This window comes from Gymnoscopelus microlampas (genome assembly GCF_963454915.1).
Source record: "Gymnoscopelus microlampas genome assembly, chromosome: 9".
In the NCBI taxonomy this organism is placed as follows: Eukaryota; Metazoa; Chordata; class Actinopteri; order Myctophiformes; family Myctophidae; genus Gymnoscopelus; species Gymnoscopelus microlampas.
Window position 1 is genome coordinate 49,675,944 of NC_139946.1, and position 15,928 is coordinate 49,691,871.

The window sequence follows — 15,928 nt, forward strand, 5'->3', positions numbered from 1 at the left end:
GTTATTGTTGGTATTTATTGGAGCTGACCACTTTAACCATAAAATTATACTTTGGCTATTAAGTGCCGCGCTATGGGCTTGTAGATCTGCTATTTTTGAACAGCCAAAAAAAACTAAAATGACACAGATGCGTTGCCGGATCATCACCCATTTTTACTTATTTTGTTTTAGTTTATTTGTGTTTTTATCCTTTTTTTCTTATTGATTTTTCCCTGGGGTTATAGCGTTTGGTCAAAGTGGTTAATCTGATCTCTATGCTACATTAACTAACTTTGTTGGGGACCCCCTGGAACCCCCTCAAGGACCCCACTTTGAGAACCACTGTGGTGGTCCAGACAGAGAGGTTGATACATGTTATGGTCTCCTACCTTAAGGTCTCCTACCTTAAGGGTGCAACCAACCAAAACTACTTATTGTCTTACCATGAACTTCATACTCGGCAATAAGGCAGTGTTGCCAGATCTTACAAGAGAAACAAGCGGTCAGGTCTATGAACACAAGCCTAAAAGAAGTGACCATAGGGCACATGAACACACACACACGCTCGCACACGCACACACACGCACATACAGAGTTATTTGAAAATAGCTCGATCTACTGTAGATTGCAGATCTACTATTTTCAAAATAATTCTTGATAAATGTATAAAAAAAATGTGGAATGGTGTATGGGGGTCCCTGGCACAAAATATTTTCTGATGGGGGTCCACGGACAAAAACGGATTAATTTGGGGATCCTTGACCAAAAAATAATGTTTGAGAACCACTGGTTTATCCAAATAAGCAACGACACCGTAGAAACAAGCTGCCCAAGAAACTGCAAAACCCACAGCTATAATTACCATAGAGATATTTACAAGCTTTGCTTTGTGTATTTTATTGTCTCCCTATTTTTTAAGTGTATGTAGGTGTACGATGTATGTATTGTATAGTTTGTTGTTATCTATGTTTGTCATGTCAAAACATTTTGAAAAAATAAAATAGACATATAAAAAAGGGAAAACAAGAGATATTTATGAGCGACGTTTAGGCCCACAGACAACACAAGCCCAAATTTGCTTATAATAAGCAGACTTGGCAACACTGTTATAAGGTTGTGATTCCTCAGAGAACTGATTCATCCATCCTGGTCAAAGTCTGGTTTTACACCCTCACAGTGTAATGTCATATTAACCAGGCTTAACGCTGACACGGCACATAGTTTCTGTCTCATAAAGCCACACACTTTTATTAAAGGCGGTGAAAGTGATATTATGTATTGTTAAAATAAGCGTTAAAGGGATAGTTCACCCCCAAAATGACTTTATTCTATGGATTAGTCACCACATGGGGACTTGAATTCATGGATATGTTTTAGTTTTTGTCGCATTCCTAAGCCAATAATTTGATTCGGTTCGAGTAGGAGACACAAAGAGTCTCCTTAGGGATCCCAGACCCCCTGTTGAAGACCCCTGCTACAGTGTTGTCGGATCAGTAACAGGCTTCTCTCCCCGTCTCTCTAGCTCTAATACTGAACTGAAAAAAAGTTTATTCATTTATTTATTTTCAGGTCAGGATACATTTTTTACCCAATCAGGAGAGAGAACTCACAGGATCGAGGATAAACAAATGAAAGTGATAAGCAGACACAATTGCAACTGGAACAGTGTAAATGTTAAAGCTGATAATGGCGGGTAGCGTAGTCTCTCCTGATTGGCCGAAATTGGCAACCCACCTGAAAATGTATTTTCTGTTTATTAAAGAGCTGGAGAGACATGGAGACTCCTGTTACTGAACAAACACTCTATTCACCTGTTTCCTAGGCTGTGTGTTTTCCACTTCCTGTCTATTTCATTGGATATCATTGGTCATCTGACCAGTTTCATTGGATTTCATTGGATCAAATCGACAGGAAGTGGAAAACACACAGCCTAGGAAACAGGGGAATAGCAATGAGTACTGTCTGAATTAGAGTTTTAACTTTTTAACCGCTTAAGAAAATCCCCAAAATCACTTACACCACCTTTAATAAAACCACATGCTGTTTAGTTTTTCTATCAGCACTGAAAACAACACAAACTATTTAATGTCAGAAGAAAAGTGTCATATTTGTGGTCAAACTAGTTGACTGAGTGACAGGTTCACGTAGAACACAACTCTGTGTTCACATGTTGCAACACTGACCTCCAGTGGTCACATGATGCACACACACCTCAAACATTGAAAAACAAACTTCAAGGATAGAGAAGATAACACTGAACATTAACACTGTTATACAGAGTAAATACAAACAACAACAACAACATCTCGTTATGAGATGAAATATTTTTTTTGCAGAAACCTGCCTACCAGTGACATCATCGATGGGGGATTCCAATAGAATATAAACCACAGCCTTTCTTTTCCTGGAAAGGTAGCATGCTGAAATAGAAGCCATTGTTCTTACTAAAACTATTACAAGTTTTTAAGTCAGGTTTGAAATGACCAAACGTAACTATCGATGATGTCACAGTTTCTGAACTGTCCACAGCCCTCCTCTGAGGCACTGAGTGAGTACACAGAAATCACTGGTGCCAGTATTAGTGAGGACCAATTAAAGATAAGGCTGAATATGTGGTGGTGTTAGGGTGATGTTAGCTCTGGTTCATAGCCTTAGAAGGAGTTCTCCTTAACACTATGGTACTTTCGAGCCGTTGCTCGCACACCCCCGGTAGCGCAGGCTGCGCAGCCTCTTGTCTTTATTTTTTTTTAAAATACACTTTCACTACTCACCAAAACAAAGACAGTTTTATGATTTTGAAAGCCTAATTTCCTTAGTGGGAACACAAAAATGGCCAGAAAAGAAAAGATTTCACCGTAAGGAAAACCTTTTTTAGTTACCCTTTCTCATGCTATGCAACACAATTGTGGAATGCCCTACCAAAAGGAGTAAAGGAGTGTAAAACCCTACTCACTTTCAAAACTGCCCTAAAGAAACACCTTCAGGAGGCTGCAATAGGCTCTATGCACAGCAGGCATATTGGAAAGAAATTGGGCCTCTTCTTACTTCCTTCACAGGTGTTACCAATGATACTAATGAAGGCTCTGTTCCATTCTGGTCAGGGTGCTGATATCGTGCATGTTGGCTCACTAGAAACACCCCATTTGGTTCCCAAATGGCCCCTTATGGTGGGTGTGTAACTCTGAGAGTGTACAAATGGAACCAAATGGACCCTTACGGGTCCATTTGGTTCCATTTGTACACTCTCAGAGTTATGGGGGTCCTTGACAATAAGACAACCACTATGCCACACTAAATGGCACAGAGACTTAATTAGTATCATTGGTAACACCTGTGAAGGAAGTAAGGAAGGGGCCCAATTCATTCCCAATATGGCTGCTGTGCATAGAGCCTATTCCAAACTGGCCCCTGTCAAAGTCTTAACCTAACCCCCCCCCCTTTTCTCTTGTACATACTTCTTATGTCTCATACCAGTAACCTTGATTGCATGACGTTCTGTATAGTAGTGTATATCTGTCTGTCTCTTATATGTCATCATGATTTGTGTGCGTGGGAACTCATTTTAAACAAGCTTAGTGCTTTACGAGTTATCCAGTTTAGTAGACCTTGTATTGTGAACTTGTACTGTACTTCCATGTACAGTACTGTTTCTCATGTCTTACTAAATAAAGTACATCAATCAATCAATCACTCCACTGCGCCCCCTACAGATCTGGTCTATGGACATTTTCTATTGACCAGATTCTTCCTTCCGGTGAAATATTTTATTTTCTGGCCAAAAAAGTTTATTTTAATCCTGAGGTGGGGGGCTCAGAGTGTTCCCACTAAGGAAAGTAGGCTTTCAACTCCATGAAACGGTCTTTGTTTTGGTGAGTAGCGAAAGCGTATTTTTTATTTTTACTAAAGAGGAGAGGCTGCGCAGCCTGGGGTGTGCAGGCAACGGCTTGAAAGTACCATAGCATTATGGAGAACTGGAGCTAGGGTGGTGTTAGGGTGGTCGTAGCCCCATTTGGAACCTCTCCCTCCGCTACCGCTCCCAGACAGCTCGGTGCCTGCTGGGCGGGACATTTTCGAATATTTTCCACTATGCATGATTCTTACCGTTTTTCCCACATCGTATCCAAAAAGTAAAGGTCGTCCCCCCTGCTCTCAGATGTTTTAACTTGTAGCAGAAAAGAAAATCTAACTGATGGGTTGAAACAAGCGTTTAAAATTGCTTATTTAGTCAGACTGTGGCCAGTCAACCCCCGTTCGCGTGCGCAGTACTGCTCCCGTAAGATTGCATTGGGAGCTCTCTCGACGACCTTTACTTTTTGGATGCGATGTGCGGAAAAGGGTAAGAATCATGCATAGTGGAAAATATTCGAAAATGTCCCGCCCAATTAGGCACCGAGCTTAGCCTGATTATCAGCCTGAAGCTGCAAGAGGAGCTCACTCAGAGAGTGGGCGGGGTCTATGGTCTGGAACCAGGCTACACCGAGCTGTGTGACCTCATCTCGGAATTATACAGCGGAGGGAGAGGTTCCGATTGGAGCTATAGGTGGTTGTATTGTAAAGTACCTTGTTGGGACACATGAGGACCTGCCATGGTGGGGTGTATCTGAACATCTCTACGTCAGGCTGCAGGAGACAGCCAATCAACTGTAGCCACACACAGCAGGTGTGTCCATTCTGGAGAGAGAGAGAGAGAGAGAGAGAGAGAGAGAGAGAGAGAGAGAGAGAGAGAGAGAGAGAGAGAGAGAGAGAGAGAAATAGAGACACAGAGACAGACAGAGAGAGAGAGAGGTAGAGGTAAGACAGAAATACAACTAATGTTCTTTTCTTTTCTTTTTTTACAGTTCATTTATGTTTAAACCAGAGGTTCTCAAAGTGGGGTCGTTGGGGGACTTTCCAGGAGTGTCCCCAGCTAAATGATCGGTAACTCTGAAAGTGTACAAATGAAACCAAATGGACCCGTTAGGGTGCATTTGGTTCCATTTGTACACTCTCAGGGTTATGGGTGGTCCTTAAAGTTTGAGAACCATGGTTTAAAGCAGAGAACCCTTTTAAATTCTACTTTGATGTATAATACATCCTATTGTTATCCTTCCACTATATTCTACTGGTTTAAAACGTTCATTCACAAATGTAGTTTGTTTTTCCCATTAAAAACAGCACATATAGTTCACATTGTAAGTAATTCTATCAGATTGTATTCATGTATATCATATTGTCATTGTGGTACTCACACTGTGGCTCGTGGTCCCCGATATGGTCTTCTGTTCTCGTCTCACTCGCTGTTGTGGGATCAATAATATCAACCCCCCCCACACCACCCACACCCCCCCACCCCATACCCCCCTAGACCCCCCCCCATGTCACTGGTACACTCTGTGTGTGTGTGTGTGTGTGTGTGTGTGTGTGTGTGTGTGTGTGTGTGTGTGTGTGTGTGTGTGTGGAATGGTTACAGGGAGCTTTTTGAGAGAGGCCGGCTGTTGTTTCGCTGAAGAGAGGAACACACACACACACACACACACACACACACACACACACACACACACACACACACACACACACACACACACACACACAGTAATGTTGCTGAGTGCAGGACAATTCGACAGGAATGCTGCTGACCAACAGAAAGATCTGGGCATTCACTCTGTGCACACGCACGCACACACACATGCACACACACACACACACACACACACACACACACACACACACACACACACACACACACACACACACACACACACACACACACACACACACACACACACACACACACACACACACACACACACACACACACACACACACACACACACACACACACACACACACAGAGCTGTCATTTAACAAAAGGAGAGCTGTGGATTAACTGAGGGAAAACTTTTGAAGTGAAAGGGACAGACAGACAGACAGACAGACTAAATAATGTTGTCAAAATCATTCAAATCATTGTTATGTTAAATGCACCGATATATGTTTCGTATGATATATATATATATATATTGTTTCCATTTTATGTGTGTTTTATTTACTCGTAATCAGGGCACCATCGCAAAGGAGATCAAGGCGATCTCAAAGGTTTTTTTCCGGTTAAATGGGGACAAAATCTAAATAAAATACATTTGCTTCAGGGCAGAGTATAACATGTTCTATTTTACCGGTAATAAAAAAAACATTCAGTCACAAGGAGGCTCTATGAACCATCTGTTCTACGATCTTCAAATGCTACTTAGCCCAATGCCAATGTCCGCCCTAAACCCTCAAGCCCTGCAGACTCACTGAAGGGTTTTTTTTCACCACAAAAAAAGTTTTTTTTCTATGGATTAGTCACCCCATGAAGACTTGAATTCATGGATTGTTTTAGTTTTTTTTTCTCGCATTCCTAAGCCAATAATTTGAAGCGGTTCCGGTAGGAGACACAAAGAGGGGACTCTTTGTGTCTCTTACCGGAACCACTGCCGGTCATCAAATTATTGGCTGCAAAAAATGTGACAAAAAAAACAAAATATCCATGAATCCATGAAAGAAAAAAAAAACATTTTGGGAGTGAACTATCCCTTTAAGTGAGGTCAGCTGGTAAGTGCTTGAGGGTGAGAGGCTGCAAAGGGCTCCAAATGGTATAAACGAAATGCTTTGAAGATGACTCCCTCATTCATGACACTTTGCATCACTTGTAAAACTCTTATTGTCCTTATTTAAAGTCTTTAAATGCTGTGATTGTTGATTGTTATAAAACATATGTATTTACGTTATTATGTTCGTTTTAAGATTGTGTTAAATTTAGATTAGGGTTTGTTGAAAAAAAATGTTCATTTAAAAATGTATTGCCATATTCTGTATATACTGTATAAATGTGTTGCCTTTTGTCGTGTCCTTTATTTGTAGCCTAGTAAATACATCTCCTCCATTCCGTCTCCCTTAGAGCAGTGGTTCTCAAACGTTTTCATGTCAAGTACCCCTAAATTAATGCGGATTTGGTTGCGGACCCCCATCTGAAAAGATTTTCAGATGTGGTGTTAAAAATGTAAAAAATATTCAAACATTTTCAAAGAATATCAAGATTTTTGGAAAATAGCTGATGTATGTAGGGCTCTGGGGGTCCCCGGACCCCACTTTGGGAACCCCTGCATTAGACCACGGACCACCATAACTCTGAGAGTGTACAAATGGAACCAAATGGACCCTGTACACTCTCAGAGTTACAGCAACATAAGGGTCCATTTGGTTACTAACTATCCAACATTTATCTGGGTACCCCCTGGAACCCACTCAAGGACCCCTGGGGGTCCCCGGACCCCACTTTGAGAACCATGGCCTTAGAGAACGGTGAGAAAGCACTACTAACTGCGATGCCATACTCATTTGCATACTAAGTGATTGACGTTTGGAGGATTCCCCTCATTCCCCTGGTAACGCTATGAACTGTGGGTAATTCCCTTTGCCTTGGGGGGATACCATGGGGTCCCCAGCAAAATGTGTTAACATACTTCACAATGATTTTAACCACTTTAACCATATTTTATACTTTTCTATACTATACCGGGAAGGCTATTCAACCAATCATAACGCAGTGTTTACAAAAATAATGTATTGTAAATAATAACGATGTCACGCCCAGGCCTAGGGGAAAACCTAGGCCTACAACATACTTGCTCTCCAACTTGTTTCCATGAAGGGCCCAAGGGCAAGCAACATACTGGTTAACAGCCCGAAGACAATGTATTACTGTTATTTAAAGCGGCACTATGTAACCTTTTTTTTAAATGAATAAAATCATTTAAAATGCAATTGTGTCCAATCTGTATGGTAGAGTATGTTCATAATATAACTTATATAATCTGTATGGTAGAGTATGTTCATAATATAACTTATATAATCTGTATGGTAGAGTATGTTCATAATATAACTTATATAATCTGTATGGTAGCCTCTATTAGCTCAATGGTAAAACAATAAATAAAAATCAGTACTTGCGCAGGAAACCGGGTTCAAATCCGGGGGTAGAAGAGAGAAGTTATAGTGCAGTTTTAATGAAATAAATATCACTTGCTGCACATTTCAACCTCTCATGGTTTTGGTAAAGCTCACACATTCATAGTGAGTCACACAAACACCATGTTAGTCTTCATGAAGCTTTATTAAACAAACTGGTCAACATGACTGAAACAAACAAACACACATTCTGCAGTGTCTTTGGCCTTTCAGCAGGCAGGTGTGTGTGTGCGTGTGCGTGTGCGTGTGCGTGTGCGTGTGTGTTTGTGTGTGTGTGTGTGTGTGTGTGTGTTTGTATTAGTATACTTGCGAGGACCAAGTATAGTGGAATTTGAAGAAATATACATTGTGAGGACCGTTTTCCTGGTCCTCACAAGACAAATGGTTGTTTTATAGTTAAAAAAAAATGTTTTTAGAGATACGTTTACAATTAGAAAAACATTCAGGTTATGATTAGACATTTAGAGGTTAGGTTTAGGGATTGGAATTAGAGTTATGATTTCTATACTTAGTTGCGCGCCAGTGTCATGCACCGAAAAATAGCTGATCTATAAGCTCACAACGCGTCGCAGCGCGGCGCGTTGTGAGCTTGTAGATCTGCTGTTTTTCGGCTTTAGCCGATTACGGTCAAAAATGGCAATTACCTTTTTTAAATGGCATTCATAACATTGCTGTCCTAAAGTGTTGATGTCCTCACAAGTATAGTAATACAAACGTGTGTGTGTGCGTGCGTGTGCGTGTGCGTGTGCGTGTGTGTGTGTGTGTTAATGTTATGAGCGAGGTGTGCACAGAGTTCAACAGCGTTTTTTTTAATGAAGCATCCACAAACATGAGCAGTGTATTAAGGCCTATGTATTTATCCATATTTATTCATTTGGCATGTTGTGATAAAGGTTGACTTATGGGGGTTAGTTAGTTACTCACGTGGCTACAACTGTAAATGCATGCGGGCGGTTTGTTGCATAGGTCAATAGGTCAAAAGGTTATAGGTCACGGAGGAGATGAGAGCGAAGCTGGTGGAAGCAGCTAAAAGGCAGTTTGTGTCTGCAGACGTTTTTTACGTTTTTTTGTTTTCTTGAAGGCAGACGTTCCCTGATCGTTCAGTCAGCCCTTTAATAGTCTCTCAAGTCCAGACAACTATATTCCACAATCTTCCAATGCTACACAGAGTCTGTAATTACGCCATACGTCATTTCCCTACACTAAATGTATACAAATAATACATATATGTTTTTATTTCCATTTATTTTTTCGTAAGCAGGAAGCTAGATCAGTGGTTCTCAACCTTTTCAGGCCGCGACCCCACAAAAAAAATCATATTTGAACTGGGGACCCCCCAGATAAATATTGTGAAAATAGGGGATCTACAAGCTCACAATGCGTGAGCTTGTAGATCGGCTATCGCCTCTTTCTTATATCATTTGACAATTAGTTTGACAGTTTCTATAGTATAGTTTGTTGATTACTTTTGATGTAGTAATGGTCTTTGTTTTAGGTATTAAAAAGGTCTTAAAAGTCTTCAAATTGTCATTAAACTGTCATCTGGGGACCCCCCCAAAATCATATGGGGACCCCCCCTTGGGGTCCAGACCCATAGGTTGAGAAGTCCTGAGCTAGATAGGGTTTGTTTAATTTGATAATATTTACGTGACTGCAAAATCAAAACGCAACTTCCGACGTCCAAACTTTTCTTCGGAAAAGGAGGTGATATAACAACAACGTCATTTCAAAACTTGGGATGGGCTTTCTCAGAGCATTTCCTCGGAACTCGTGCACCTCCAGATGTCCTTCACTCTCCGAAACTATAGTTCGGAAAGCCTGTCCGAACCCCGTCGTCAGATGGAGTACGTACTGCGCTTTACAGTCTACCCATTGCGTGAGCCAACCTGTCTGACGCGAGAGACTAATAGCCCTTTAAATATCACTTCCTGTTCAGGAATGGATGGACAAGAACAAATGAATCTCTAAAGCGGTGGTTCTCAACGTGCTGTCCAATGACCCCAGGGGTCCTTGAGGGTGTTCCAGGGGGTCCCCAGCTAAATGATTGATAGTTATGAAACCAATAGACCCTTGTATAAGTATGTACAAATGTGTACACTCTCTGGGTTAGGAGTTCACGGCGGGGATCGGGATCCCATAGATAAAAACTGGTACCAAACAGGGGGGGGGGGGGGGGGTCTGCGGTTGAATGCATAATAAACTCGGGGGTCCTTGAAAGTAAAAAGGTTGAGAATCACCGCTCTGGATCATTTCTGCATCCGTGGGATGGAGACGGGAGATGTGGAAAGTCAAAGATGCTGAGATGTTTCTCAGAGACCACGTCTTCCTACATGGAGGAGAGCAACGAAGGAGGAAGGAGGTGTTGGAGGAGATGTAGCTTGTTGTTATGTTCAGGCAGGGGTTTTGGTTTGGATCCTGACAATCTTGTCAGGAGACGGTAGATGAAACCGAGACACCCCAACTTCCACAAGAAATCTTCTCTATTGAGGAATCGTCCAATGGAGTTCAATGGACAGGTGGCGCCATCTTGAGAGGTGTTTGCTGTTACTTTCCAACGTTCTCTTTCTAGATTGCGGATCGTTGGCCTTGTAACGGATGTCCTCTGCGTTTAGCAAGTCTGTTCTCCCCTAAAAATGCAGTCACCAGAGCTCCCATCACCTTGTCTTCTGTTGGGCTTGACAAGGATTCAACATTTTTACACGTTACGCTCAATGTTTACTCCATCATTTACACCACGCCTTGTTAGCCTAATCATCAGTTATTTTTTTAGGCAAGCAACACCATCGTTCTACGAGTATACAATAGCCTTTACACGCGACATATTCTGAAGAAAATGATAAATATGATAAATGAGTTTTAATATGATGCCGTTTTGCTTTGCTACAATCTTTTTTTCTCCCATTTGGGACAAATTAAGTGGAAGTAGAGTTTCGGGTCCCAAAGGGAGAGAGAAATGAAGCGTCTTATAGTCAAATATTGATCTGTGCACATTATTATTAGTTAATCTATTGAGGTCCTATCATATTATTACATGGTCTTCTCAAAACCTCCAGGTCATTTAAAGGACAACTTTGTTTTTTTACAACCAAGGTTTATATTTTAGCTTGTAATTAAAGTAAATAAATGATGAGTGTAATTTTTTTTCCATTTACTGCTTTCTATAGTTTTAGCATTTTTTACGATTTTTTTTACAGTGGGCGGGGGCATTCTGTCCGGTGGCTAAATATGCCTTTTTTACACAATAAAAAAGGTCCGGCTGTCTGAGATGGCCAGATGTGAGTTATTGGGGGCTAGAAGAGCTACTATAAATAATAATAAAGAAAACGGCGGGTTAATGTGTTAAAAAAATACATATTTAGCCACCGGACAGAATGCCCCCGCCCACTGTGAAAACACTGTAAAAAAGATTGTGAAAATTGCTAAAACTATAGAAAGCAGTAAATTTAAAATTTTTAACACTCATCTTTTATTTACTTTAATTACAATCTAAAACATAAACATTGGTTGTAAAAAAACAAAGTTGTCCTTTAAACACATACAGAGGGATTAAAACACACAAGGATACAGCAGCCTTTTGAAGGAAGGCTTCGTAGGAAGATTAGAAACATTGAAACGGGGAAGAGAGGGAGCAGAGCCGTGTCAAAGTGTATCCAAACCAAAACAGACTAAATGATCGTTTGTAATAAAAAGCACCTGACAGTGAGTGATGTTCTGGAATGTCTTCTGAAGGCTACGTTCCAACGTCTTTGGAATTCTTAAAGGTCAGTCTTACAGAAACACAGGTGCCTTAAATAAACCTGACACAGAGTCACATACAGACATGGCATAATAGGCTGACATGACATGACATAGTGTGACATTGGGGTCACATCGACCCTGACATACAGTAGCGTCAGTGGTGGAAAGTAACTAAGTACATTTACTTAAGTACTGTACTTAAGTACAATTTTGAGGTATTTGTACTTTACTTGAGTATTTCCAATTTCCAATACTTTTACTTCTACTCCACTACATCTCAGAGGCAAATATTGTACTTTTACTCCATTACAATTATTTGAAAACTTTAGTTACTAGTTACTTTTCAGATATAAACTATGATATAATGAAACATACATTAACCACTTTAGCTCTATTTTATACCTAGGCTATTTGAAAATAGCAGATCTACAAGCTCACAACGCGTCGCATCGCGACGCGTTGTGAGCTTGTAGATCGGCTATTTTCAAATATTTAGTACTTTTACTTTTGGTACTTTAAGTACATTTTGATGCCAATACTTTTGTAGTTTTACTTGAGTAAATGTTTAATTCTGGACTTTTACTTGTAACAGAATATTTTTATATTGGAGTATTGGTACTTTTACTTAAGTAAAGAATTTGAGTACTTTTTCCACCACTGAGTAGCGTCACATTAGGCATGAGATCCAACAGAGTTACAGTAGATCAATGGTTTTCAAACGTGTTGGTGCCTGAGGCTCACTGATGGCCAAGTCAACAATCTCAAGGCATAAGAAAAAGCACTGCAAAGCAGAACGCCCGCACCACTCCAGATTAAACAACAGTCTCAAGGCGCACGGCTCAATAATGTCATGCAACTGTGAAAACAGCCAGCACACAATAAATGTCCTTTTCACATAGTTTTATTTGCAGTGGTGGAAAGTAGCTAAGTATATTTACTCAAGTACTGCACTTAAGTACAATTTTGAGGCAATCGTTACTTTACTGGAGTATTTCCAAATTTCAGTACTTCTACTCCACTACATCTCAGAGGCAAATATTGTACTTTTACTCCACTACAATCACTTGAAATCTTGAGTTACTAGTTACTTTGTAGATTTTGATTATTATTACAAAACCACTTCAGCCCTATATACATTTCGGCCATTTGAAAATAGCCGATCTACAAGCTCAAAATGCGCTGCGATGCGACGCATTGTGAGCTTGTAGATCTGCAATTTTCATACGATTTTTAAATTTGAAAACTTGTGAAATGGGACATTCTGCATAATGAGTACTTTTATTTTCGTATATTTGATACCAATACTTTTGTACTTTTACTCAAGTACATTTTTAATTCCGGACTTTTGCTTGTAACAGAGTATTTCTACATTGCAGTATTGATACTCTTACTTAAGTAAAAAAAATAATAATACTTTTTCCACCACTTGAAAACAGCCAGCACACTTATTTTACCTGTCCACGGACAGACCATCTAACACGTGTTCCTCACGCTGAGGAAGACCTGTTAGGTTGAAACAACATGTATTGTGTAACATCTCAAGGCTTAGCGTATTCATTGTGAAATTAGGCAAATAAAAAAAAACATAAACTAAACACAAATTAGAAAAGTGCACTCCTTGGAGAACAGATCTCCGCCCGGCCGGATTGCCTACCCAGGGCTGTCAGTCAGTGCAGCCGTCAGGACACGAGGAAGCAAACTATTCACGTGTGTGGCGCCCCCTATGGGCAGAAGTGAAAGGGCTTTTGGAGGTGTGCTCTATAGACGCCCCTCAATATGTGATTCCATTTTGCAGATGATTGGATTATTTTGTTTTCGATATACTGTATGCCATTTTTGTAAGAAATAGGGCCCAGCCACAATTTGGTCAATGTCATTACAGGCAAACAATGTGGAGTATGATTTTTGTTTTTTCAATAATACACAATTGAAATGTAATATGAAAAATCGTAATGATACAACTTGTTCACATGACACCGATTTGTTTTTTCAACCAAATCTGAGAAGTAGCAAAAAGTGTCTTTTGAAGAAAATGCAAAAGAGCGGGAAAACCCAGTCAGGCAAAAATGGGTGTTATCGGTCAAAACGGACTGTTATAGCGCCACATTGAGGCCGATTTGAAACATTTAGGGTGGAGGTTCTTCCTTGGACTACAACTGGGAGTGTGCGTGCAAAGTTTCATGTTAATCGGCAGTTCAACAGTGCCTGAGATTAGCTGCTCACTAATCTCTCAAAACAGCACCACTGCCTTAACAACACAGAAGCACCCAGGAGGAAGTGGATTAAGAAAGGGGAGGAGCCAAACCCGAGTTCCTGGTTTACACAAAAACATTTTTTTTTTTACCGAATGGGTTCCCAGATTGGCTACTCACAAACACACAAACACACAAACACACAAACAAGCAAACAAACAAACAAACAAACAAACAAACAGGGGCGAAAACATAATCTCTGGCCTTCGGCCGTCCAGTCTGGCGGAGATAATTAAAATGATCACCTATAATGACACGCCCCAAAGTAGTGATGCCAGGTTGAGTGCTTAAAGAATCTGCCTCTGTATTGGGACATGATTGTGCACAAAGTACTGATATAGTAAATTAAACTCATACAATGTTGTAAAGTTGTGTAGGCCTACATTGCAACACTAATGTGTGGTTTGTCCCACCTGGATTTGTCTCCAACACACCGGTGTGCCCCGGCCCACAGTTTGAGAACCACTGCAGTAGAATACATGGTGTAATAATAATAATAATATTAATAATAATAATAATAATCAATGTATGGGGTTAGTTCAGTGAGACAGGTTACACAAACAACTGTAAACTATTATGTAACCATGAACAGTGTTGGGCAAGCAATATTACTCAGGAGAGTAATATGTTACTTATTGCATATTACTGCTTCAAAAAGTAATATTATATTACTTATTACTTGGAATCAAGAGTAATATATTACATATTACTTTTGCCCCCCCACCCGCGACTACCATTTAGAGTCACCAATCAAAAAGTCTATAAAATAAAGCAGCGATCTCTCTTGACCTTTGAAACAAAATGTTTTCAAAAGGCAGCCAACCAAGTACCACCTAGTAATATACAATTTTTTTTAAATATAGTACTACGGTATAATATTACTGTTTTGGCAGAGTAATACCTTACACTACTCGTTACTGGGTCAAATAATGATATTACAGTAACATAGTTAATCAAAGTAACTTGTTACTGCCCAACACTGACCGCGACAATACATACACACAGACAGGAAACGGGTTCCCTCGCGTCTTCGCTAAACCGAAACGTATTCCGGCGAGCACGCGCGCGCTCCGGCGTGGGACTTTTGTGGGAAGACAACACGGTCTGAGTGGCGAGACTATATAACCACCATCCCAACACCAACCAGCTTTCTTTACCTCCACTTCACAAAACGTTTTGGTTTCCTATGGTAGGGACTGAAGACTCAAGGCTCGTGATTGGCCAATACACCGGAGCGCTCGTTTAGCTTAACGTGACAAGCGATTCGGTCCGGTACGGTATCCCCCACTTTTGGGATGAAGGAAAAAGAAAAAGAAAAAACCTCCGACATCTACACTTCATGGAGTACATTTTTTGTACCGAATTAAGTTTTATGCTGTGTGCGCGCACACACACACGGTACGCATGCAGTGCCCTTCGGTTCTAAAATGCCCTCTGTGTCCCTGACTAACGGCTTTGTAGGGTTGTTGTCAACTACCTGCAATTCAAAGAAAGAAGAAAAATGAGGGACACCCAGAAAAAAAGAGTTTTAATCTCACTGTATATTATGTACAGTTGTTTGGAACCCCAGCATCCATATTATTCTGGCGGGAACATTGGCCAGATATAGCAGATCCACAAGTAAAACTCAGTGGTGGAAGGTAAATAAGTACATTTACTCAAGTACTGTACTTCAGTACAATTTTGAGGTATTTGTACTTTACTTGAGTATTTCCAATCTCCAATACTTTCACTTCTACTCCACTCTCAGAGGCAAATATTGTACTTTTACTCCACTACAATTATTTGAAAACTTTAGTTACTATTTACTTTGTAGATTTGGATTATTATTACAAAACATAACCACTTCAGCCCTCGGCCATTTGAAAATAGCCGATCTACAAGCTCGCGACGCATTGTGAGCTTGTAGATCTGCTATTTTCAAAAGATTTTAACACATTTGAAAACTTTAAATGGGACATTCTGCATGA

General features: G+C 40.4%; 1 protein-coding gene across 1 annotated transcript in view; it reads right to left on the reverse strand.

Moving 5' to 3' along the window:
- Nucleotides 1-4,587, reverse strand: part of misp (mitotic spindle positioning) — a gene marked incomplete at its 5' end in the record, with an annotated part of 34,648 nt that extends 30,061 nt beyond the window's left edge. Inside the window, one exon of the mRNA XM_084067409.1 lies at nucleotides 4,540-4,587. Coding sequence (XP_083923535.1) covers nucleotides 4,540-4,587 — 48 coding nt within the window. The remainder of the gene's footprint in view (nucleotides 1-4,539) is intronic.
- Between the last annotated feature and the right edge of the window lie 11,341 nt (nucleotides 4,588-15,928).